At 43.9% G+C, this 25,529-nt stretch overlaps 1 protein-coding gene across 10 annotated transcripts in view; it reads left to right on the top strand.

Annotated features, from left to right (window-relative positions):
• MEIS2 (Meis homeobox 2) overlaps positions 1–25,529 on the top strand; it is a 207,189-nt gene that overhangs the window by 60,043 nt on the left and 121,617 nt on the right. For all 10 annotated transcript variants that reach the window (XM_036266365.1, XM_036266357.1, XM_036266396.1 and 7 more), the window contains one exon: positions 6,156–6,301. In XM_036266365.1, the coding sequence (XP_036122258.1) occupies positions 6,156–6,301 (146 nt within the window). The remainder of the gene's footprint in view (positions 1–6,155; positions 6,302–25,529) is intronic.

Here is a 25,529-nt window from a genome sequence, read left to right as displayed (position 1 = left end):
GCAGCCCAGGTTCATGCCCTTGACCAGGAATCAAACCTGCGACCCTTTGGTGTGTGGGCCAATGCTCTAACCACTGAGCACACTGGCCAGGGTGAGATTTTTTTTTAAAGCATATATTTTCTGTGAGTGGATTTAACTATCAAACTTGGTCCAAAACTTGGAGAAGTGAAGATTCAAAAACACACTACCAATTTATCCAAAAGAAGTATAAGTACCATTAACCAAAATACATGTTCCTTTGTCCTGATTATTTCTCTGAAAATATAAGACTGAGAGGTCCGTTTTAGGTGTTTATTATATGACGGTGTACCAAAATGTTACAGAAACCTTATTCTGTTTTTTTAAAAGTGACTTTGAGACAGGAATATAGCTCTTTAATCCCAGTTCTATGAAGTATTGAAGGGTACACACAGTGAGGACGACAAAGACCGTAGGATCCTTACTGTAGGCGATATGTTCTCATATTTGAAGCATCTCTGGGCTCTGAAAGTCAGTCTGGTGCAGTCTCTATAAGGGTCTCCACGTGGACCACAATAAATTAATTATAAAAATCCCAAGTCACGAAGACTCTTGCTGTACTGAATATATTTAAATCCCTTACAGACACTGGCTTACTTTTGAGAGAAAAGTTTGCCCATTTCTGTTTGAACTGGGTTCAGCCTGGCCCAGCTCGAGCTCAGACCCGACCCTGGGACCTAGATCTAATCTCTGTTCTGCACTTAGACCTTTACCTGTAGGATCAAGCCCTGCTTAGAACGGCCACTGATAACAGGGTTCAAATGAGGTAATTCTTTGAAAAGTAAAAGATAACTTGCAATGTTAATGTGAAAATTACACTGGACTTGAAGTGGCCTGGACTCCAGTTTATCCTTAACCACATGCAACTGTGAAATCTTAGGCAAGGATTTAACCTCCTGGCCTCAGTTTCTTCAGTGCTGCATGCCTGGGTTGTTTGTTTGTTTGTTTGTTTGTTTGTTTGTGGTGGGGAAGCAGGAGGGGGGAGTCAGTAAAAGAAGATGGACTAGGATCCTCTTGATTATTCCATTACGTTTCTCATAGGGCAAGAGGGTCACATCCCGATGGTATTGAACTCATCTTAGCACATCATCAGCGTATTGTTTCTTCATTCCAAGCCAAGCATTTGATGTCTAAAATATAGACAGATTTTTGGCTAAATGGCATAAGACAATATGCCAATAAAGGAAGTGGTGTCCTTTTGCCTGGGTAGTTTTTTTATAACCAAGAAGTTTATGCACTGGGGAGTCCTGGTTTAGAGTCATCTCAGGATGCCCGTGTCTTTTGTTGATTCACTGGCTACAAGCTACGGGTCTGGACTTTGCCTTCACCTGGATGCCCTGCTCTAGCCCAGGGTGCTCAGCTATGGAAAGGTGTGACTTCCCCCACTGCACGCATGTAAACCCAGCCAGGGGGGCGGACCCCGAGGTTAGAGTCAGGCTTTCAAGACAACCACCAGCTGGGGTAGCAGACTAAGGGCACCTCCTCTGTGCTCTGTTACAGGGCCTCTCACACATGAGTGGGCGTCACAGTGACACTCAGACTGTTGGGCCTCACTCCCTGAGTTTCAGATTCAGTAGGTCTAGGGTGGGGCCAAGAACGTGCATTTCTCACAGTTTCTTCACCAGTGATTTACATCTTGAGAGTCAAAGTTCTGCAGCTTCTTTCTTCCCGTTCAACCCTCAGCGCCAGAGGATCGGGAGGGGGCTTCGTTATGTTGGCCAGTACATGTGGTGGAGACCATGTCTTTCCTACAATGGATGAGGCCCCGGCCAGACTGTAGGTGCTCATCGTGACCGTTAACCAGGCTCATGGGAGTAAAACAGAATTTTAACAATCTACCTGCTCCTGAGGTTGCACTTTATTTCAAATTAGGAGGTCATCTAGTTGACTGGTTTTCGAAAGCCAGCTGAAGAATCAGTTCTAGGCTGATTGCATAAGCAAAGCCAAGGAGCTTGTTAAAATTACAAATTCCTTGTCTCTGCCTGAGGATATTTTGATTCAGTAAGTCTGGGATGAGGCCTGAGGACTTGTGTTTTTAACAATCTCCCCTGATGATTTAATCCACTTCAAAGTTATCTGTCCACAGGCCTTGAGAATTTCTTTCTATGGTCACACACAATGTGTTCCAATAATACAGCTATTTTCATACCTTTGCCCCAAATTTAGACTGTGCCCTTAGTCAAGGGATTAGCAACCTTTTGAAAGAAGTGTGCACAGTATTTCTGTTTATTTCATTTTTCATCATCACAGGTGGCCATGCTGGTGGAATGGCCTGTGGTTTAGTTCCTCAAAAGGGCCCTAAGGGGCACTGTGTTGTGTTTGTTTTTTTCATTTTTTTTTTCTTTATTGGTTTTAGAGAGAGGGGGAGAGAGAGAGAAATATCGATGAGAGAGAACATCAGTTGGCCACCTCCTGCATACCCCCCACTGGGGATTGGGTCCACAACCTGGGCATGTGCCCTGACCAGGAATCAAATCGGTGACCTCTTGGTGCATGGGTCAATGCTCAACCGCTGAGCCACACCAGCGGGCATGTGTTCTAAGAAGCACTGTACCTGGCGTGTGTAGAAGTGACTAGGTACACAAGGGCAACCCACCCAGCCCCTTGGGTACTATTGTGAGTATACTTGCCCCAGTGTGGGATTATCAGCAAAGAGGGGCGGGCCCTTGAATGAGTTTATTTGGCAAGTTCGGTCATTCACTGACCCAGCAATCACTGGGCATGTGCTCCGAGTCAGACATGGAGGTATACTCTCAGGATAAAAAGATAAGAAACAGTTCCTGCCCTCAGGGATTCCACACTTTTGAATCCTAACTTCAGATGCCTACACGTACGCCGTTATCTCCTATACCCCCTTTGGCACACACACCTGGGCTGGCATACACACCCAGGGATTGCCAGCTACATTACATGCATACACACAGCCTGAAAACAAGAAGACAATACCACGGTCAGAGTCACTGACTCTGCCATCTTCTGCACAATTGTATTTTAGGTTGCAGATCACACAGATGCCTTTTTAACATTTTTCTTTATGCTGCTCTTAGTCTTTTATGCTGGAGTTGGTTCAAAAATACATTGAAAGAAAAGACAATGGTATTTATTGTGGTTTTGGAGAGCAAAATTCCTCTCTTTATAGAGACATAAATACTACTAATAATTTGAAAATACAATGTCTAGTATCTAGTTATTATAAAAATAGGCACGTGTTTCTTTACAATTATTTGTACACATTTTTCTTTACAATTATTCATTACCCTGGATTCCAATTCAAATATTTTACAACATTTATATAAAATGGACTGCTTTATATTAAAATTCATGTAATGCTCCTGTCTTCTCCAGTTTAAGTCAGTTATCAAAAGATGCTCAGTCTAGCTCTGTCTTTTCCTTGAGCTAAATATAGTGAATCATATAGTTTGAAGGTGTTACCAGCCCTCTTTGCTTTTAAGCAAGAGAAAATGCACTGTGGAAATGCTGTCTCTCATTTTTAAGGTCATTGATTGGGCTAAAAAGGCAAATGCCTTTTTTCGTTGAACTCCCTTCAATTAAGCCATTAACCTTTGAAAATAAGTATATTCAGAAATCTATCAGAAAAAGCTAAATGAGATTTTAACAAAATCCTGACAATTTCAGCTTAAACATATACACAGAAACCATATGTGTGTAGAAAGAAATATATACACACAGGCATTGTTTACAGCGTGTGTTTTTATATTTGGAAGAGATTGAGCAAGAGCCATGCCACACATACATTATCTGAAATGTACATCCAGATAGCCCACATAGATTTTACACAGAGACAAAGATGTCTTTATCTATAGGAGGCAGACAGACTGACTGACTTCAAACTTGCACTTGCAGTGTGGGTTTTTTTTCCTCATCTCCGGGTACTGCTTTTCAAAACCGCCCCGGGCTACAGAACAGCACCTCAGATCCCCAAGGCCCACTGCCTGGCTCCTAATAGCCACTCTCCATCTGTGTCACATGAACAGCTGATGAGATCGCTCCAGTGTCTGGATTTTGGAGAGCACATCCACCCAGGTTAAAATGCTAGGGTTGCCAAGGAGCAGTCAGAACCCATTAGTGTGGGTGAGAATTTGCCTTGCAGCAGTTCCTTGGCATGGTGGAAAGCGTGTGTGTGTCCCTGCTCAGGCGTGTGTGTGCGCGCGTGCGTGTGTGTGTGTCTCCTTGTGCAAGCGACCCCTCAGCGTACTTGGGTGTGCAGGGAGCGTAGACAGATGACGAGTAAACTCCACATATCCAGTATTCAAAAGTCAAATGCCTTTGTTCCCCTGTTCTCTGATTAGTTCTTTTGACTATTTGGGTTCCCTTTGACTCTCTCTCTCTCTCTCTCTCTCTCTCTCTCTCTCTCTCCCCCTCTCCCTCTCTCTCTCTCTTTTTTATCCTAACAGACGGCAAAGAAAAAGAGAACAGCAACTTCGGGGTCATGCTCTAGTGTTTGGGCAGATGGAAGGGAGCTGCTTTGCCTTGGGGCAGGGTGGTTGTAATGAAGTGGCCTGTCAGTCTGTAAATAGTGAGGGTCATCTCTTCCCTGTGATGGAGGGTATCGCATTGCAGTGAAAATGGAAATGTCAATAAAATTAATCTGCCAGCTCTTTGCTGTGGCTTTTCTGCTTCTCTGGTCAAAGAAGGTTGAGGGCTTCTTTCAGTGAGAAAGGAAAAGAACAGGTACAGGGAAGGCCACAGAGCAGACCCTGAAGTTGGAAGGTGAGGGGCCCGGTGGGCAGGATGTCCTGCTGTGGCCCAATCCAAGAGGAGGGAGCGGGTCTGGGAATGAGCCGGTGGGTGTGTGGCGTTCCCCGGGAAGCAGTGGAGCAGGCAGCTCAGGCTACATTGAGCACAGAGTTTATTGTTTTAGGCTTTCTTGGACAAGGTTTTTACTTAGCATGGGATTTATGGCATTTACTGCTAATGAATGTCTATTCTTAAATTACAAAAACCCCCATCTCAGCGCAATTCCCAGATGTCCTTCCAGGACCCTGGCTTCTTAAACACCAGCGGGGAGCATAAACTCTCCGCTTCTCTGTTTTCCTCTTTCGTGTGGCTCCAGGCTAATGATGTGCAAGGAAAACACAGCCATCTATAAAGCCCCAGTGCTGTCCCCGTATTCTTCATTTATTTTGCATTTGATTATGCCACAAGTCGGATCTTGTTTCTTTCCTTTTTTTAAAGTTATTAGTTCAAATATTAATGTAGGGATATGGCATATACTGCCGCTCTTGATTGATGCCTTCCCAAAAACAGGAAGACGTGCTCGTGTGAATTTGAAGAAAGTAGGGGTCCTGCAATGCCTTGCCAGAAGAGTTTTTCAGATACATAATTTAGATGCCCTCCAGGCAGGCTTTCAAGGCATTTCTGCCGGAGGGCAAGAAAAAATAACTATGACTGTTAAAAAGTAAATGATTTTTTTGCTAATGCACAATTGATGCCGGAGAAAAGCACAGAAGAGAAAGATGTTGATAGAAACTTCTGATTAAGTGAGCACCCTACCTTGATGTGTACCCTTCTTTCTTTCTTTTTCTTTTCTTTTCTTTTTTAATGATAATGATCAGTGTGCAGAGAGCTAAAAGTTCCCATGCAAATGCTGAGCGCAGGGTCATCCGAGGCGTGTGCGGATGTGTGTGCTGAGGAGGTGACAGGTCTGGGAGGGGCTGAGCAGGCAGTGTGTTATGTGCAGCGAACAGTGACACAGTTACTGTCACCTATGCAGGCAGCCTAGAATATATAGACTACAGAACATTGAACTTGATTACCCTACAGTATGTGTTCGCTATGGGCACGGGGATGCATTTTCTCCGAATGGGTTTTCTGATGGCGGTTTTCCCACATTGGATTCCGTAATTGACAAAGAGCTACTGCACTGTGTCAAGCACACAATTATAATCGAATTAATGATATGGGCGAGTGTGAGACACACAAAATTAACATTTGAAGAGGCCCGGTTTAATTTTGTCTGTTACATATTTGTGTCTCCAATTATACTTTAATGAAAGAGACTAGGCCCACTTAGTGGGTCTCCCTCAGCACGCAGAGCTGAGCCCACTATTAGCTGCACGTAGTTGGTGGCTCCCTCTCTGTGTTTCCTCTAATGTGTTTTCATTTCTTTCTGCTAGGGGATGGTCTAGACAACAGTGTAGCTTCACCTGGCACAGGTGACGACGATGATCCAGACAAGGACAAAAAACGCCAGAAGAAAAGAGGCATTTTCCCCAAAGTAGCAACAAATATCATGAGAGCGTGGCTGTTCCAGCATCTCACAGTAAGTCAAGATGAAAGAGAAAAAAACAAGTTTTGTTGTCTTACCTTCTCCCTGCAAGTTATACAGGCTTGTGCAGATTTCTCAAACTAAGGTGCCGATTTTCCCTTTCTCAGAATCTGATGATGAACGGAGCAGTTAAGGTTTCATCAACTCTCGCCATCCATTGAACACCTTTCAGAAAGGAGCAGAAATCCATTTTTTGTTTTGTTTTAACTAGGCCAGGCATGGACCTTACTCAAAATGGCCTAGGACCCTAAACAGTATATATGAGTACATTTGTTATTTATGCTAGAAGGTCTGAGAGCGATTTTAGATAATGCTGGTGCAACCAAGGGAAATGGCTGTAAGGAGCTAGCTCGTCAATCCATCAACATTGCCAATCACACTCTTAAGGAAAGCCATCCGCTAGGAGGCAAAGAAGGCACCTTGCCACATGCTTGTATGTCCAAGCTCACAGGATCAAGTGCATCTGTGATCGCTGAGGCAGCTTGCAAACAGGTCACGTGTTTATGTGACAAACACGGGAGGCTGTAGGTGCTGTAATGCCTTTGTTTGTAAGATGGAGATTAAAGTTCTCCTTTTAGCTGTTCAAGTCCATTATCTTAGCAGCTAACCCTCCTTACTTCTGGGGAAAGATCAACCGTGTGCAACATTTTTTAAGTAACAATTTATCCTTATCCTCCTGTTTGCAATCCGTTTTATGTGTCTGTACATACCGTTGACTCTAAGACTCTCGTGACAAAAAAAATTACAATGTAGTGTTTACAGAGGAACTAGGCACTCTTCTATTTTACTGTTCATTTGGAAATTCTGGGAAAATGGCACAGATTTCAGAGGCTGTTTCTTGCTATAATATTGTTTTCAGGCCATTCTATTCGGGCGAATGCTTAAAAATAGAGTAGCACATTGAAAGCTGAAGGTCTTTGATTATCCAACTTGCGTGTTGCCATGCTGAGTGACATTAGTTACAGTGTCATGAGTCCAGGACAAGGTTCCTGTCTTATTTATGGCGGTGGCTGCAGATATGCTCAGCTAACAGGGCTACAGAGGGCAAGGGGCGGCGTGGTGGGGGGGAGGGCCAAGTGATAGATTCACGTTCCTAAATCGGCCATTTTGATGTAAGGACATTAGTAGCAAACTAAGGTGTATCGATCTGGCCCGTGGTGTCAGGATTAGCTGGAGAACCGCCGAGGCTGCCGGGGCAGTGGTTATTCTTGCCTTGCAGCTCTGGCCATTTCAAAGGTCAGGGCCCTGCACTGACTCGGCTCAGAGGAATTAGACAGAACATGCGGTCTCTGGGCTGATTACTTAACCAAAGACAAAATAATGAGTCCTAAGCAAATACTGACTAATTGAAAGGGCTGTAAATCCATTACATATTGGTCAGGGATAATCAGGAGTATTTAATCACTTTTATCTATTCAGGAGCACTGAAGCTGCAACGGCGGAGCCCCGAACCTTGCCATGTGGTTATTATTCTCATCATTATCAAAATTACTTCACAGCTGTTCTTTGCTACATCACCTCAGCTGGAGATTTACTAACCTGTAAAATGTTTTTAATTTGGAAGTCGAGTGAGTGGGAGGGGAGGGGTTTCTCATCTTTAACTGGAGGTTTGTTTGGTTAGAGTAGCAACTAAGAAAGGAAGGGTCGCTGATGGAAGGCTGGCACGCTGCTCTCTCCCGCCAGCTCACCTGTTCGGTTTCCTCTCCGTCCTCCTTCACACACAGCCTTTCTTGGCTGAAAATGAAGACTTCGGCAGTTGCTTTCCCAGCAAACATCTCCCTGAGTTATCAAAAACAATGTCACAAAACAACAGAATCGTAGAGGATTCAGCCGCTCTGTTTACAGATGAGGAAACTGAGGCCCAGAAAGGGAAGTGATTAGCTCCAGGTCAAGCAAGCTATGGCCAGGACCCAAGTTTTCCTCTTTCCCAAATCTGTGCTTTTCCTACCACTTTTTGATGACTGCTAAAATTATTATCACCTGTAACGAGTGCGTATAGCTCTCACCACCTCTGCCATGAACACACTCAGAGTCAAAGGGGGAAGGGAAATACGGAGAAGCAAAGTACTGTTTCCTTGTTTTAAAGTTTCCTGCTCCTCCAGCCTTTCCAAATAGAGAAGACTCTTTGCACCTGTCTTCATGGCAACGTTCTCCTCTACCCTTCTTATTCTGTGATTTGAATTTCCCATGAAAGTATCCAGAGTCCTTGCTGGCTCTCCTGCCTTGTCCTGTCCCTGTTCTGGAAGGAACCCACTCTGTGCCGTGGCCACGGGTGAAGAATTGTGGGTGGCTGGTGATTCCTGGGTTCTCTTTGTGGCTCTGGTGTGCAAGGTGCTACCTACCAACGGTAAGACCTATGCCCAGCCCATGAGTGCTTTCATCTAGTTAACCGTTTACCAAGCTGTGTGCGGAATTCTTTCTCCAACTGAAAATTTGAATGCATGCCTGTCCTTGGAGTGGAGAGAATAGCCCAAAGAGCCAGAGCCAGAAGTCCAGGAAACTGGCACTTCCTTTTTTTTTTTTTTAAATATATTGATTGTGTAACAGTGTGATACCATTTAATCAAATACATGTAAGAATTTGCATTCTAGTGTGGGAGGCAGGCACATTATTGTATAGATAAAAAAAAATACCTTTGAAAGGGCTGTGATGGAAATATATACACAGGAGTGTGTGGTCAAACTGGCATTTCAAGTTCAGGTTTCCTCTGTGCTGGCCAAGCCTCAGTGAAGTCCCCTAGGTTCTCTGGACCTGCCAGTCCCCATTTTTCAAGCGAGAGGTACACGTGGCAGGCTCCTTTCCCACCGCTCACAGGTATCGGTTCTGCCCAGGAGCATTTTGTCAGAGCACCGCTGGGTCCCAGCCTCGGGTCATCCTTTCTCTCCCATCCCCCTTTCTCTTTGCCGTCGCATTAGTGCTTCATTTTCCTCCTCCCCATGCCCTTCTTTCACAACGTGGCCCTTTCATTACTTTCTTCCCCCGGTTTTGTCTCCCAGTCTTCTCTCTGTTCCCCTCCTCTGCCGTTTCTGCACCCCCTTGTGTCTGAAGGAAATTCTCCTTGGCTTTCCCTTTGAAAATGGTTTCTCTTCATCCAGACTTCACCCCCAACTGCAGAGAAGAGGCTCAGTAACTTTGATGAGGATGGTCCTGTAAAACTTTTACTTTCCAATCTTTAATGAGCTGAAAGATTTACTCGGCTATAATTCTGAGCTCAGAAACCAAGAATAGAGACCCCCTAACTAGCGACATGTTAATTTAGACTTCTTTTCTTATGTGCTCTAGCAGGCTTGAGGAAGTCCTTAAAAAGAGAGATGCCCCACTATATTTTTCTGTCTTTTAATTAATTTCAACTTTCAAAGTGAAATGTTGGCTCTAGTTCACTGAAAATAGATGTAGTCTAAATTATTATTTCATGTAAATTTCTTTACAAGTGCATGATTCAATGTGCGTCCCTCCATTATTAGTCTCTTTAACACTATTTCAAACTGGTTTGTTCCCTTTTGTGCAGTATGACCAGTTCTTGTATTCTATAATCCCCGATGTACCCTTTTTTTCTTTCTTTTTTAAAAAAAGAAGCTAATTGAATTATCTCATTATTTTAATTTGTTAAGCAAATGTATTTTGCATCTCGGGATGTGTTCCTAAAGAAGGGGGCTGCTCGGGCTTTGCCCCCTGAATGGGCCATTGGCCCATTTTGACATTCATGCATTCATTAACTAGCAGAACATAAAAGAACTCTGGTTGTATTTTTTTTTTCCCCAAACACCCAACCAGCATGGAGCAACTTTTCCCAATAAGCCACAGGGGTCTCTCTACATATGTTCTCAACGGCAAGCTATTGTCACCTAGTCTGAATACCTCAAAAGGCCCAGAGGAAAAAGGACCCCACCTCCACAAAGGCCAACTGTAGCAATTGTTAGATCTCAGTCTCAATATGACAAAAATCATTAACCTTCAGTTTTCTTGGAAGAACAAGCTGCAGGACAACTGTAACAGTTAAAACAACCCCCAACTTTAGCGGGGGGGGTAATAACTCACAGCTCATTGGTGATATTGGGAAAAATATTGAAATGAAATCCAAAGTGGCTTTTCAAGGAACAACAACAAACAAACCGTTTGATGAGTTGAGGAATTTTTATATTCAGAATGAAACACTTTGATTTTGCTTAGTCTGAGGAGAAGTAATTGGTTTCTAATTTCTAACTACCGATGACCACGTCTTTTTAAAATCCCCTTAAAAAAACCCACAATAATCTTAAAAAAATTAATTCATATATATAGATATATATATAGAGAGAGAAATTCAACTATATACTGTCGTATATACTATTACCCCTCCTCTATTGGTTGATGACTGCGCATGGCTCTCAGACTAAGACACTGAGTGAAGATCGAAGAAAGAATCTTGTAAATGTATGTGCTTTGGCTGCAAAGTACCCAATAGCAAAAAAAAAAAAGAAAAGAAATTGTAGGGAAATCCTAGGGAAATAGATTCCTTTCACTAACACATGGAGATTATGATATCATAAAAGTAAGCCTGCCATTACAACTGTTTTTATTTTACTTCAAAGATAGTTAAAGAAAGAAACAGCAAGAACTCATACCCAGGCACGGCGCGTTCCCAGCCCTGAAGAACGCGAGAAGCCCTTAGCGCGCTCAATTAGGCTCTCAGCACCTCCACTCGCCACCTTCGAGAGCTCCCCTCCTTGCGCGCGAAGAATAGACCTGATCATGGAATGAAAACAGAAGTGCTCACACACAAAGACACCGCCTGCTCGGACCAGGTTCCGACGGAAGGTTTTCTTAGATGAAAACACAGGGATAAAGCCCACACCGAGGGGATGCGGGACTTCTTTCAAGGATGTGTGTACAGCATCAGAAGCAAATGTACTTTCAAGTGAGATGATACCACACAGCCTTCTTAAAACTGCAGGTTCTAAAAGGCCTGCCCTCTGGTCCTGGCAGAATGCTCTGTCCCCTGTCCATGGCTCTGGTGGTGAGAGGGGAGGGTGCTACCTGCCTCTCAGGTGCTCCCTCTGCGCACCCTGGTCTATCGGTGTTTGCTCTATGGGATTTTGTAAAAGTCTCTGTTCGGTATAACAGTGTGTCCTTCGGAGACAGTGCACCCCAGTTATGAGTAAATAGTGCTCTGTGTTCCATTAGAGAAACACCTGTCACTTTTCCAGTGAGTTCAGGACCATAGGACAGTCGACTTAGTGATCTCAAACTTTTTATTGTCATGAATGTGTGTGTAGACACAGATAGGATGGAGAGAGAGAGAGACTGACCCAGGTTATGGCCTTTTAACTAGTTTTATTCATCTTGTATTGATCCAGATGGCTTTCTTTCTTAAATGCGGTAATACAGTGTCATACTTAAAATGGCAAGGCCCGGGCCCTGGCCAGTTTGGCTCAGCAGTTGGAGTGTCGGCCCACAGACCAGAGAGTTCTGGGTTCAGTTCCCGCTAAGGGCACGTACCTCAGTTGCAGTTTGTCCCCGCCCCTGTTTGGGGTTGTGTGGGTGGCAGCCAGTCGATGTGTCTCTCTCACATTAATGTTTCTCCCTCCCTCTTCCCCCTTCTCTTCCTCCCACTCTACCTGAAGATAAATGCAAAAATGTCCTCGGGAGAGGATAAAAAATAAAAATAAAAAAACCTTGCAGGGAATCTGGAATCTGCAACATGGCAAATTTTTCATCTTCAGCCATTACCCTCTCAACCTCGTTTTCATCGATAAAATGAGGAGAATTCTAGACCCAACCTAGTAGGGTTGTTGCAGGGATTAGATGAGATAATATAAAGCATTCATCGCCTGGCTCTTATGGCACAAATACATAATGAAGAATAATTATAATTCTTATTTTAATGTAGTTGAATGACTAGCAGGAGGCTTTGACCAATGGAGCTGGGCAGCCTAAGTTACCACTTACTTTCCTGGGACTGTGTGAGGTAGGGAGACCAGGTTTTGCCAAACAAGTCCCAAACACCCCCAGCAGGAGAAATCATAGTCTACACTTGCCTTCCAGACTCACGGACACACTTGATGATTGCTCAGTGACAGCATCAGGGAGACCTGCTGCCTATGGACAGCCAGAGAGAGCATCCTGGGAGCCTTCTGGGAAGGAGTCCGAGGTAGAGAAGAAACTGGTCACAGTTGTGGTATTCAGAATACCGTAGCTGGGGCCTGCTTTTTGTTTTTGTGTTTTTTCTTTATTGATTTTTAGAGAGAGAGGAAGGGAGAAAGAGAGAGAGAGAGAGAAACATTGATGAGAGAGAACATCGATTGGCCACCTCCTTTGTGCCCCCCACTGGGGATCAGGCCCAAACCTGGCCATGTGCCCTGGCTGGGAATCAAACTGGCAACCTCTTGATGCATGGGTCGACGACACTCAACCACTGAGCCACACTGGCCGGGCCGGGGCCTGCTTTTTGTTGAGAATGCTCCCTTTCACCATAAAGGGTCCAATCCGAGCAGAATCTAGAGTCTCTAGCTTCCTTAGACGGCTCCAGTCGAGGCTCTCTGAGACAGCACAGTATAGTTTTGTAAAAAGGGGCCACTGAATGTGAAATGAGAAGACTAGAGTTTGAGATCTGTAGCCTTGGGGTAAGCTGTTCAACCTCTGAGCCTGTTTCCTTACGTGAAAAATGAAAATAGGAAATATGTGTCCTACGTAGCTGGTGGGGCTGCTGTGTGGCTCAGATGATGTCGTCCATTTGTGAACTGTCATGTGCGACACACATGGCGAGTGTTCGGGTCTTTGGGGTGTGTGCTTGGGTCTCCAGCTGCTTGCGGCCTGCAGGACTTCGGGAAGTCACCAGGGGTACGAGAGGGCTGCCCGCCGAGCTCATCTCTACCCCGATTTCTCCACTTGCTCATTTCCACACGGCATCCACAGGGGCACTGGTCATTTCTATCCAGACACCTTTTCAAGGGCCTTGAATAGTTGATTAAATCAGTGTGTCGTACACAGTACGTATTTCTCCTTGGAAATGGGTACCTGCATGATTCTGAGCTTGGTCTACTTGATACCAATTGCTGTAGGCCAAATGAATACCAAATATAAAAGGTTGCTCTTGTTTATAGAGTGAGAGATGGCCCTTCTTGCAGTCAGAGATACAGATGTGCACGGAATACAAGTGGGGCTCAGTGACTGAGAAATACTTGTGTGGAAACGCATATGCAGAACACTCAGCTGAAAAACACCAGCCTCCCACAAGCAAGCAGCAGTGTGGCCACCCCCAGCCTCAGCCTTTGCATTGTTTTCCTGCTTGCCAGGAGAAAACATCTGTGAATTATTTGAATGGAACCTTATACTGGAGATCGTCTGAATTGGTGTCATCTCTGTTTAATTTCAGGAAATGATGTCACAATGCATTAAATAACAATGCTGGGTAATTTATTTTCCTGTGGACATGCTGTCCTAAGCATTCCTCTTCTCTTGCAATGTTTCCAATTAACTGCAAGCTTGAGTGTTCTTCCTATTGCATAATGATTTTGAGGGGTGGGGGTGGGAGATTGGGGTGGGAAGAGTGATAATTTCAGAGGTTGCTGAGGTTCAGAGCTAATGGCACATCCATCATGTCCTCATTGGGACAGGAGGGGACTGAATGTCGGTGCTGTGATCACCAGTGGCAACCTACAACAGTGTTGGTTGGTTTTCAAGAATGTGGAAAAAGAGAGAAAGCCTGAATGTTTGGATCCTCACTGTCCAAAGAGCCACTGGGTGATTTTAATAGTGACCTGCATACTGTAGCTTCTGCCGTCATCAAAGTTTCTATGCACTCCCTTCTTCAGTAAAGAATAGAGGACATAAGTCAATTCCATGTGCCATCTGTCGTCGTTTTTACAATTTCTCAAATTAAAGAGACAGGCCAAAAATTTAATGTTGTATTGAATCCTAGAAATGCCTCTAGAACAAACAAAATTGCAACTACATTTACTTTGTCTCTCTTAAAGAGAAAAAAAAAAGCACATCCTGTGGTGTCCTAGCTTGTTCCTTGTAGTCCCAGTTTGGCGTTTAGAATTGGATTGTGAGAGGTTCTGCATGTGAAAGACGGATGTGTTTGGGATTCAGCAGCCTTTGTCCACATTCTGAATGACTTTGAGGGAAAGTCCCCAGGACGGTGGTGGTGGCGGTGGCCTTTCGTGGGGGTGAAGAGATGTGTGGTCTCCTCGGTGCAGGAACATCTGGTTAAGACATTTCAAAAGTACATCAGACGATTCTGCTTAAAAAGCAGTTCAGCTGAGTGAGACTTAAAAAATGAAGTCCCAGATTATGAGCTACTAGCTGACACATTTGAAAAATAAGTAATTGAGTAAAGAGATTGAAGAATGAAATGCTTATTAAATTACCATCAAGAAGAAACTAAAATAATTATTAGCTCAAAGTTTAGCAACCAATTGTATAAACTATCAGTATAATTGTTTAAAAATACGTTAAAGAATTCAAGAGGATGGAGAACTGAAGATTCTTGAATAAAAGAAAACAGAAAGCATATGCATACGTGAATATTCAGCTATTTACAAACTCTAAGAATAGGGGCCATTAAATGCTGTTTAGTGAAAGCCTTGAATATTCATTCAGATCTTAGAGAAAATTTTCATGTCTTCATTCCACATGACCAGAGCTTGCAAGTGTACTCTGTGGGGAGGCGAAGTTATCATGAATTACAGGACAAGTGGACTGGGTTAGAAGAACAGTCCCTGTCCCTCAGCTTTGCTGCTAGTCGGGTCATAAAGTGACCTTAACATTCAGGATTAATTTTGATTTTAGAGACTGTTACTGCCCAGATTTCAGAGGACTCCTGGAAATGCCCTGCCTTCTCTGCGCTGTGATCTGTTTTTGCTATTTGGAACAGATTATGAAGTGTGAAGATGATATGCAGCCCCGCTGCTGCTGTTAAGAAACAGTGACTTGGGTAGAAAGCATTAGGTTGGTTGAATGGAATTTGCCTTATTACATTTATATGCTGGGTACCTTTTTCGAAATTGATTGGCAGCCGTTGTTTACAGTATGCAAAGTAATCACTGGCACCCTTTAAAGGTGTATTATCCTCTTAAAACATAATAGTAATGCCATTTTCAGGCTTTTACATTTACTATTCATATTTTGAATTGCCAAGTCCCAAATCTGCCAGAACTAATTTAAGTTGTTTTCATCTAATAGTGGATAAGTTGTCAAGTCACAATATAATGGCAGATCATTTTTCTTAAACTAGTTTTACTTCTGGGTTATTATAGATAACATGAATATTTGTTGAATCTGACTTTGTCCACAAAAAGAAAAATTACAATCCAAGAGATTATTATCGTGGGATTCTGAAATGACAAGAAATGAAGAGAATATTACTATCTAATTACTCTAAGCATCATAGTAAATTAACATGAGCCACTAATCAGCCTACTTCCAATCACCCTGTTCCCCAGTTCTTTGGTATCTGATTTACTTTAAACACAGTCAGATAATGAAGATCCACCCTGGGTAATCCCAGGACCAAATCTTGTTGCTACTCTCCATTTTAATACCTTAGTTATGACATTATAATATAACTATCTAGATATATTTGCTTCTTGCACCATTCCTATATTCACAAATATCCCAGAATTAATGTTGACTTGGAAATAATCTGGCAGTTTCATAACTAATAATGTAGAAAGGTTTAATCCCTTGACTCTGGTTATACTGCAGTCGTCAAACGGCTCATTTCTTACCCTGGACACATGGTATGGCTCTGTCGTAAGCTGACAATAAGCAGCCCGAATGTACTAGGGATGGTGCCACACCAGTGTGTCAGAAAGAAAAAGGCTTTCATCAATAGAAGAGGTGAACGCTGGATTATTCCCCGTGGGTTTGGTGACGCATTGGAACTCCCCATAAAGGCAGCCTTATTTTTTCCCCTGTGGTGAAAAGTTATAGGTTCCATTTCAGTGTTTCAAAATACCTGCAGGTATCTCATCGGGTGCTATGCTTGTTTAAAACCCTGCCTCATAGTGAATTGAAAAAGAAAGAAAAAAGTGGAAAGAGGGTAAGGGCAACGTGAGATCATTATTAGTCAGTTATAGGCTCAGTTCAGTTTTTGTGTTCGTTCTAAGAACACATAAATTTAGACCTGTGTGGCCGCCCACCGATTACTTGACGGCACCTTGATGAAGACCCTCTTATTGCTTAATCCTAAAGTTTCATGTTTGCTGGGGAACCACTTAAGTGATAAACATGACCATATGGCTAGGCATCATTTTGTTTTGTTTGGTTTTTTTGCTTTTGTTTTTAAAATATTTTTATTGAATTTTTTAGAGAGAGAGGCAGGAGAGGTAGAGAGAGAGAAACTTTGATGTGAGACAGAAACATCAATTGGCTGCCTTCTGCATACCCCCTACTAAGGATTGAGCCTGCAACCTGGACATGTGCCCTGACCCAGAATCGAACAGGCCCCCTTTTTGTTTGTTTTTTTATCCTCACCCAAGGACATTTTTCGATATTTTGTTCAGATAGAGTGGGAGGGAGAGAAAGAGAGAGAAATATCGACGTGAAAGGGACACATCGAGTGGTTGCCACCCGCACGACCCTACCAGGGCCGGGGACAAACTGGAACCGAGGTACGTGCCCTTAGCAGGAACCGAACCCGGGTCTCTCAGGACCGCAGGCCGACACTTTAACCGCTGAGCCAAACCAGCCAGGGTGAACAGGCCCCCTTTTTGGTACACGGAACAACACTCAACTAACTGAGCCACACCAACCAGAGTGAAAGGCATCGTTTTTGTTTTGTGTTTTATCCTCACCCGAAGACATTTTTGCATTTATCTGCAGATAGAGCGGGAGGGAGAGAAGGAGGAAGACAGAGAGAGAAACATGGATGTGAGAGAGACACATCGAGTGGCTGCCACCCACACGACCTGAACCGGTACCGGTGATAAACTACAACCGAGGTAGTGCCCTTAGCGGGACCAGGACCTAGGACTCTCTGGTCCGCGGGCCGATGCTCTAACCGCTGAGCCAAACCGGCCAGGGCAGGCATCAGTTTTTAATATGACTTTTGTTGTTAGCCTGAGAATTCTTTCAAAACAGTTTGAAATTTATTTATTTACTTTTGCAGAGCAAGTTTAAAGAAAGGTCTGATTTAGTTCTCTTCAGTTCTTACTTGCTTGTATTTTCTTGTCAAAGTCTGTCCCAAGTGCCCCACCCCCTGAAATGTATATGTAATCAATTACATACTAAGGGAGTGCTTAAATTCTTCTGAATTTATGGTTGGGCCTGATAGGAGCAGGCAATAGAACTGTTTGTAATTCATAAGAAAAATCAGTGCTTTTTCTACCTTTAGATAGGACAATCTGTTAATTCTTTGTGCTTTAAAAAAATAAACAAATATTTCATGGTAGGGAGAAAGGAATTCCTACTGTTTATAAGACTATTTGTATACACCAAAGACAGCAGAGTTAGGACCAATTTGAAGTTACTTAACCAGGATCCCAGTCTCAACTCAGCCTTTTGCTCTCTGAGTTATCTTGGGCAAGTCATTTGGCTTTCTGAGTGCTGGTTTTCTCAACTTGTTGCTTTGAAGCTTAGCTGAGATTAGAAATATCCCTTTGAAAGGGCAGAATAGCCTGCAAGTATAAAATGAGAGTCATTCATGTATTATCAACTAAAATAATTCATTGTTCTGCCTTAGCTCCATGAAACCTGAACTTGGATATGGGTAAAACACTCTTCAAAGAAAAATATGGCACTTGTTTCTTTTGACCTAAGTCTCTTTGGCATGAAAATCAAATGCTACAGTCAACACGATATGTACAAGGAAAAGGCAAAAGACCCTCTGGACCGTTGATACTGTGGCACAGTTTCAGTGACACCGTGAATCAAAGGAATTTGAAACATTTTATTAACTCATGCTTAAGAGAAAGAACTGTAGGATAGCAGACGAACCTCACAACGAACGTCTTCCCACTTGTATTATTACAGCGTTAGACCAAGCTCCTTGGGGATCTGGGCATCTTTGTTCTTTATCCATAAACTCGTCATCCTGAGAATGAGCTGGTTCCCCAGCCGGCCACTGGTTATCCGGCCAGACTGGTGGGGAAGCCCTGCTCTAAGGTGCAGCCTCACAGGCCCATCTAAAGAAGGTGGGATCCTCCGAGGGACCCGGATTCTCTCATTGCAGCAAGAGGGTAGTGCGAGTATCACTGTTATTTTTTCCCTGAAGATAGTTTCTTATCTGGATGTTTAATCAGGTAACCTTTGATTTCACATTCAGAGGTGTGTGGATTCTGCAGCTCTGAAGGCAGAGTCCTTTTTGGCCGAAGCACAGAGTACGTATGCGAGAAGGGCGGGAGAAGCTTGGAAAGGTACATAGGGAGGCCCTGGGTTTAGACACATAAGGCAGATAGACATCCAGGTGGGAACTTCTGTGGAAGTTTGAGAGTTAGGGCTGCTCCTTTTTAAAATGTATTATTATTGATTTTTCTCTTTTGAGAGAGAGAGAGAAAAAAAAAATCATCGATCTGTTGTTCTACTCATCCATACATTCATTGGTTGCTTCTTTTTTTTTTATTCTCAGCCAAGGACACTTTTCCATTTTTTGTTCAGATAGAGTGGGAGGGAGAGAGAGGGAGAGAGAGAGAGAGAGAGAAACATCGATGTGAAGGGACACATCGAGTGGCTGCCACCCGCACGACCAACCAGGGCCGGGGACAAACTGCAACCGAGGTACATGCCCTTAGCGGGAACCGAACCCGGGTCTCTCTAGACCGCAGGCCGACGCTCTAACCGCTGAGCCAAACTGGCCAGGGCCATTGGTTGCTTCTTGTATGTGCCCTGCCCGGAGATCGCACCCGCCACCATGGTGGATGGCACTCTGACCAGCTGAGCTCCCCAACCAGGGCAAAGACAGAATCTTTTTAAGGACTGCATTTAAAGGGAGGAAGTCATGAGCAGAGACACACCAGACAAGTCCGAGCATAATCCGATCATGTGCCCAGGGAAGGAGTTTCGAAGTGGAGGAAGTAGATTCTGCAAAAAGATCAGGGACAATAAGAACTAAGAATGAGCCTTTGGATTTTGTACTTGGGGGTCATGGCCCGCTTTTGAATTTTACAGACTGAGGAGCAAGCAGGAAAGGTGGGAAGGGAACAAAGGAGGCACCAAGGACGTTGCGCGGGAGCGGTGGGTCTGTTGGCAGAGGTGTGTGAGGTGAGTCAGGCAGCGTGGGAAAGGGCCAGGAGAGAGACGGCTGTGTAGGTGTGTGTGGCGGGGCGTGGAGGGGGGTGGAGGGGATGACAGTAGGTGATTCGAGGTTCACGAGGAGGCCAGTGAAGATGTGGGCCAAAGCACAGGTGGAAAGGTGGATAAGAGATGCGTTATGTGAGGAGGAGGGAGAAAGCTGAGGGGATGCAGAAATGAGCTTCCCACCTGGATGGAGAGGAACTGTGGGTGACTGTGGGGGGGGGCACAGCGGGCAGCCGTGGAGGACAGAGGCCAGGCCGCAGTGGACCCCTCCACGTTGTCGCATCCTTTCTCGGGCAGAGCTCAGGGACCCAGGAGCAAGAGGGGCAAAAGCAGACCACAGGAAAAAGCTCAGAATGGAATTGACAACACAGATGAGAGGAAGAGTTTGAGTTAGAGAATTCTTGGAATGGCTGACGGGTGAGTCAAAATCCCGATGAGATGTTCTTTCCCTGGGTCATGACTGGAAAATGACTCTCCAGTTCATCCGAATACTGAAACAAGGAAAGGGCAGATATTTTTGGAAGAGGACATGAGGGAGATCTCACACTGAGTCATGTTAAAGCAGGTTATAAAGCTACAAAGTGGCTAACACGGTAGGCAGAGGGATCACGTGAACAAAATAAGAATACACGGATGGATCCTAACGTATGGAGAAACTTATTAGTTCTATGGGCATCACTTCAACTCCATTGAGGAAAAAAGGATAATTCAATAAATGGTCTATGGTTAATGGTTTAACTATGTTGGAAAAAAACACTCAGTACTCTCCATCAAAATACATTCCACATTTAAGAGTTCTTTGAAGCAGATGTAACGCTTTCTTTTCCTTTACTTAGTGAAATTTTTCCAGAGCACCAAAGCAAAGGAATTATAAAGAAAAATGATAGATTTAGTTAAAAATAAGAACTTTGGAATATCAAGAAAACACCATAAAAGTAAAACATTAAAGTGGCAAAAATATGTGCAACATCTTGTAACAAGCAAAGGGTTAGTGTCCTTAATAAATAAACTGTACACATCACTAAGGGAAAAAGGCACAGGTGAATAGGTTCATTCACAAAAGAAGAAATACACATGGGCAATGGGCATTTGAAACGTGTTCAAGATAATCAGTAACCAAATCAATATAGACTTCAGCAACAAAATATTTTCTCTATTAAATTAAAAGCTAAAAAAAAAAAAAATAGTGTTCAACACTGTCTAGGGTAGAAGGAAATATCTGCTTTAATAGTGACAATAAAAATTAGCTTAATCTTTCTGGAATTTAAACTGTTACTATGAATTACTAAGTAGGTTCTTATGTTTTGATTCATTAATTCAGTTTCTGGGAGTTTATCATAACAAAATATACATAAAAATTATGCAAAGTTGTGTATAATTACTACTTCAATAGAACATTGAAAACCATCTATATTTTCAACCATGGAAGATTATAATGGAATATTATGGGCTACTGTGTAATCATTAAAAATTATGTCTTCAAAAATGTTTTGAGATATGAAAACAATCTCTGAATATATTAGCAGGTGAAATAAAACAGATTAGTCAGTATGTATGCTATGATTCCAGTTTTGTAAAAGTAAATATAGATGGATATATGCATAGAAGAATAAATGAAAATGTTAACAGTGATTATCTTTGGGTATTGAGATCTGGGTGACTTTTTACTTTATACTACCCATATGTTCTAAATTTTCTATAAAGTGTGTGCTGTATTTATAATACAAGACAATAAATTTTATTTTAACAAAGAACCATGCTGAGTAGGGAGGCTTATACAGTGTGGCGTGCTTTGGGCTCACTGGGAGCCCGGCGAGGGGTTGCGTCTCCAGATGCAGATGAAGAGGGAGAACAGAGAAGCAGGGAGGAACACGTTAAGGCCTGTGATCTCGGAAATGCAGCATCTCCGCTTGACGAAACCCAGGCCTGGTGAAGTAGAGATGGGGGACACTGGAATTAAGAGGGGCAAGATATTAGAAAGCTCTTTGTCATATATAAAGAAGCCTTCTGAAGTAGAGGCAAGCAGTGGGGTGGAGGGGAATGTTCTAGCATGCGCAGAAGCCACTGGGGAAAGCGAGGTGGCGTAGAGGTCAGCGTTCTTCTGGCAGTAGTGGCGAAGAGGAGCGAGAGCCGTGGCCTCCTGGAGGAACGCGGGTGGAAAGTCTTAGGTCAGGGCAGAGAGCAAGGAGTGAGAGAGAAAAGGGAAGAGATAAATCTGCCTCTCTCTCCTGATTCCATAGAGACTGGTAAGGAGGGAAAATTGGGTGACTTCAGAGAGTGCATCCATCAGTTCAGACTGCTATCACAAGTACCACGCACTGGGAGGCTCAAGCCACAGAAATTAAATTGCTCACAGTTCTGGAGGCTGCAAAGTCCAAAGCGAGATGCCGACCACAAGGGTGGAGAGAGAGCTCTTTCCCGGACTGCAGAGGGCTGCCTTCTTACTGTGGCCTTCCTGCCTGTGTGTGGAGGCCGGGCTCTCGCTTCCTCTTCTCTTTCTAAGGCCCCCAGTCCTGTGAGATTAGGACCCCTCCCTTATGAATTTATTTCACTTTAATTGCCTCCTAAAAGCCCTATCTTCAAACCCACCGGGGGTTAAGGCTTCACATGTAAATTTTGCTGGGACACAGTTCAGTCCCCAGCAGAGCATTTTTAGGGGAACACTATTTTAGGACACACTCAAGTTCAGAGTCATTGTGGAAAAGATCAAAGTGATTTTTATTCCATGACACGGCAGTTGAGGGTGAGGGCAAAGAGGCAAGTTAATTTAGGATGTGGGGAGACAGAACAAAAGGGCCGAACGTCAGGAGGAAGGCCTTTAGGATCGCAGGCTGTTGCTAATAAAGCTCTCAGGACACTGTGTCCGAGCCTGGAGTAGAGAAACCGGAATCCAGATCCCAGAACCCTTTCCCCAGTGCACCTGGATGGAGGAGGGAACGAGGAGCAAACGGCGGGGGTATGATTACTCAGTTGGCTAAAATAAACCACAAATTGAGTTCTTATTTTGATCATGCTTAAGGTTTGTTTGATCTAGCTGTTTTTCCTGAGAGTTCAGTTTTACATATGTTTCAGCACCCCAACCAGCTTGTGTATTTTCAAGGATTTTTTTTTTTTTTCCCTCCTCCCTTTCTTTTCCTTCTAACCGCGGTAGATCGGGGAGGGGAAGGACTGGGGAACTGAGGTCGGCAGACAGGCTCCGTCCCTGATTTGTCAGGCTATGCTCTTGACCCTTCCTCAGGACCTGTGATTAATACACGCTTTGTAGAGGAGGCTTGGCAAACCCCGCTCTCCACAGGACTCGATTCATAATTCACAGCGAGCAGGAGGAGCAGAGGCTTTGTGGTGGCTTGTTTGCTCTTTGCCGCACAGAAAAGCAATGCGTTCTGACCTTCACTGTTATCTAATCAGGAAGCAGACAGTCCTGGCGTGTAGTTGAGTCCTCCTAGGGTTCTCTACAACTGTAAATCATGTCCCAGCTCCCCGGATCCGGGGCACGCCACACTTTACATTACTATTGTGTATTTTAAAATAAACAGCATCGCAAGCTGTTTATTTTGGTGTTACTATGTATGCAATTTTAAAACAGTGGTTACTTAAACAAACGTCTCTGTTCCCACAGCACTTGAAAGCCAGTGTTTGCTCCTGTGGTTTTGGGTTTTGTCACTTCTGTTTGGTTTAGAGCTGAGATCCACACTGTGAGCGGTTGGAATGAACCTGGCAGCCCCCGAGACGGGACCTGTCGTTGGACCTTGCCCTTCGCCATGTGCAGCTGTTCTCCCCTCTCTCCACAACCTCCTTACCTTGTATAGGGTCCCATGCACATGCACACACCTGGGGTTTTGTTTTCTCTTTGGGGTGCTCAGTTTATCCCCACCAGTCATCAAGAGGGTCCTTTAGTTTAAGTTCCTATATGCTGCACGACTTGGTTGAATGTGTGACATAGTGATGATTCTGTAACAAAATGCGACTCCCAGATAGTCATTTAAAATGGTCACGGGTACCACAGATACAGCACATATTTCATTGACACAGCGCGGGCAAGATGAATGAGAAGGGGGGCAGTGGACAGAATGTATGTAAAGGTGTTCAAGTTTTGACCTGCCCTGCGGCTTGGAGTCCTTACACCTCTCTGCATGCAAGGGTGAAATAGGGAAGTAGAGTCTTAGTAAAAAATACGAGAGTTGTGTGCAGGACTTTGGTTTGACTCACAGGAGGCCACTTACTAGCGCTGTTTCTTTGGGCAAGTTATTTGACATCTCTAAGTCTCCATCTGTACAATGGGTAGGATTGTCTGTCTGAGTGGGAGGGGACCAGATGAAATGAAATACGGAAAACAGCCTGTCTCAGTGCCTTGAAGCGGTGGGTGCTCAAGCATTAGTCTCTCCCTGCTCTCTCTACCCCTCACCTCATGACATGCACTGTAGCTGTGGGTGGTCTGGACATCGTCCCACGGCGTGAAGCTGCAGTTAGTGCAGTTAGTGTGATGTGGGACCCTCTGCGCCTGACCTGGCCTGCTGGGTGCTGTTGGGGATTGTCATTACCCAGCGTCTGCATAACCATTACAGACGGGCCACAGCGCTCCAGGCGTCCTTCGCCGTTCCCTGGCCTGTTTTTAAGGAAAGAAGCAGATCATTTGAAGTTCTGTACTATGTGTGTCTTACGGCCATTAGTAGACATAGCTAAAAGCAGTAGTATTAGGGAACTTTTTGGATAGATTTACTAGTTAGTGAATGAATGGATGACACGCCTTCTTGGATTCTTGGGTATTTGGAGAAATAGAAATTCTAGCTACACCGTTTATCATCTTTCATACTCGGACTAAAAATTAGTCTACACCAGTACGATTTTATTCTCATAACTCAGTTGTGTTCATGAAACAAGAATCTTTTGCATATATCATTACTGTTTATGTTTTCTGCAAAAATCAACACTGTGAAAAAATTTAGATTACAAGCCTGTTAGACTGAAATTGCATAATATAATACATTTAAAACACGAAGGGGATGATGTGGATCTGATTGGTTAGATAGCCATATTTTCCCTTCTTCTAAAGCATATTTACAAGGTACTATGCGCTGAAGAAGTGAAACCGTTCCTTGCATTATTTAGATACCGACTAGATCCAATAATTGTTTTTTGTTGCTCTCTATGATTCCATAAAGGTTACCATGCAAAGATTGTGAATGTGTGGATTTTTGAGGCCAGATATGAGAAAACACTCAGTGAGCAATGAGCTATTGAAAGCCTGGAGAAGTCTTACTGGCTGAGTTGCCTGGGGCAAGTTAGTTCTCCTTTTAACAGCCTCAGTTTCTTCCTTTGTGAAATGGGGGTAATAATAACGCCTCGTCCCTGAGTGGTCAGGATGCTGAAAGGAGATACATGCACAGCAAAGCTGGTACCCTATCATCTGCCTTAAATACTGGGGAAGGTGAGCTATTTTCCCTGAAGGAACCGACCACAAACGCGTAAGAGGGGTGTGCAATGGAAATAAATAGGGAATTGCCCAGCTGGTGTGGCTCAGTGGTTGAGCGTCGACCCATGCACTAAGAGGTCACCAGTTCGATTCCCGGTCAGGGCACATGCCCAGGTTGAGGGCCCGATCCCCAGTGTGGGGGTGTGAAGGAGGCGGCCAATCGATGTTCTCTCTCATCGCTGTTTCTCTCTCTCTCCCTATCCCTTCTTCTCTCTCTCTAAAATCCATAAAAAATAAAATAAAAAGAAATAAATGGGGAATAAAAAGAGGACATGAACTGTGACTAGCTAATCCCCATCTTCACCCTTCAAGGCTAAGGGTGTACCCTATCACCCATCCTTTCGGTGGTTGCTAACAGTGTGGTGTACTCCAGTTAGAGATGCTTTTCTTTTCCAGTCATCTGGTTACCGTTCTCACAGTTAGACAGAATCTGGCAAGCTTTCTGTGTCTGTTCTTTCTCCCTGTTCCAGCCACCTCCAGCTCCGGTGCCATGTCCTCTGTGATTGTCTGGTGTGGCTGCATTTCCACCGG

This window comes from Molossus molossus, unplaced genomic scaffold (genome assembly GCF_014108415.1).
Source record: "Molossus molossus isolate mMolMol1 unplaced genomic scaffold, mMolMol1.p scaffold_m16_p_1, whole genome shotgun sequence".
Taxonomy (NCBI): domain Eukaryota; kingdom Metazoa; phylum Chordata; class Mammalia; order Chiroptera; family Molossidae; genus Molossus; species Molossus molossus.
This window is presented reverse-complemented; position numbering and strand designations above follow the sequence as displayed.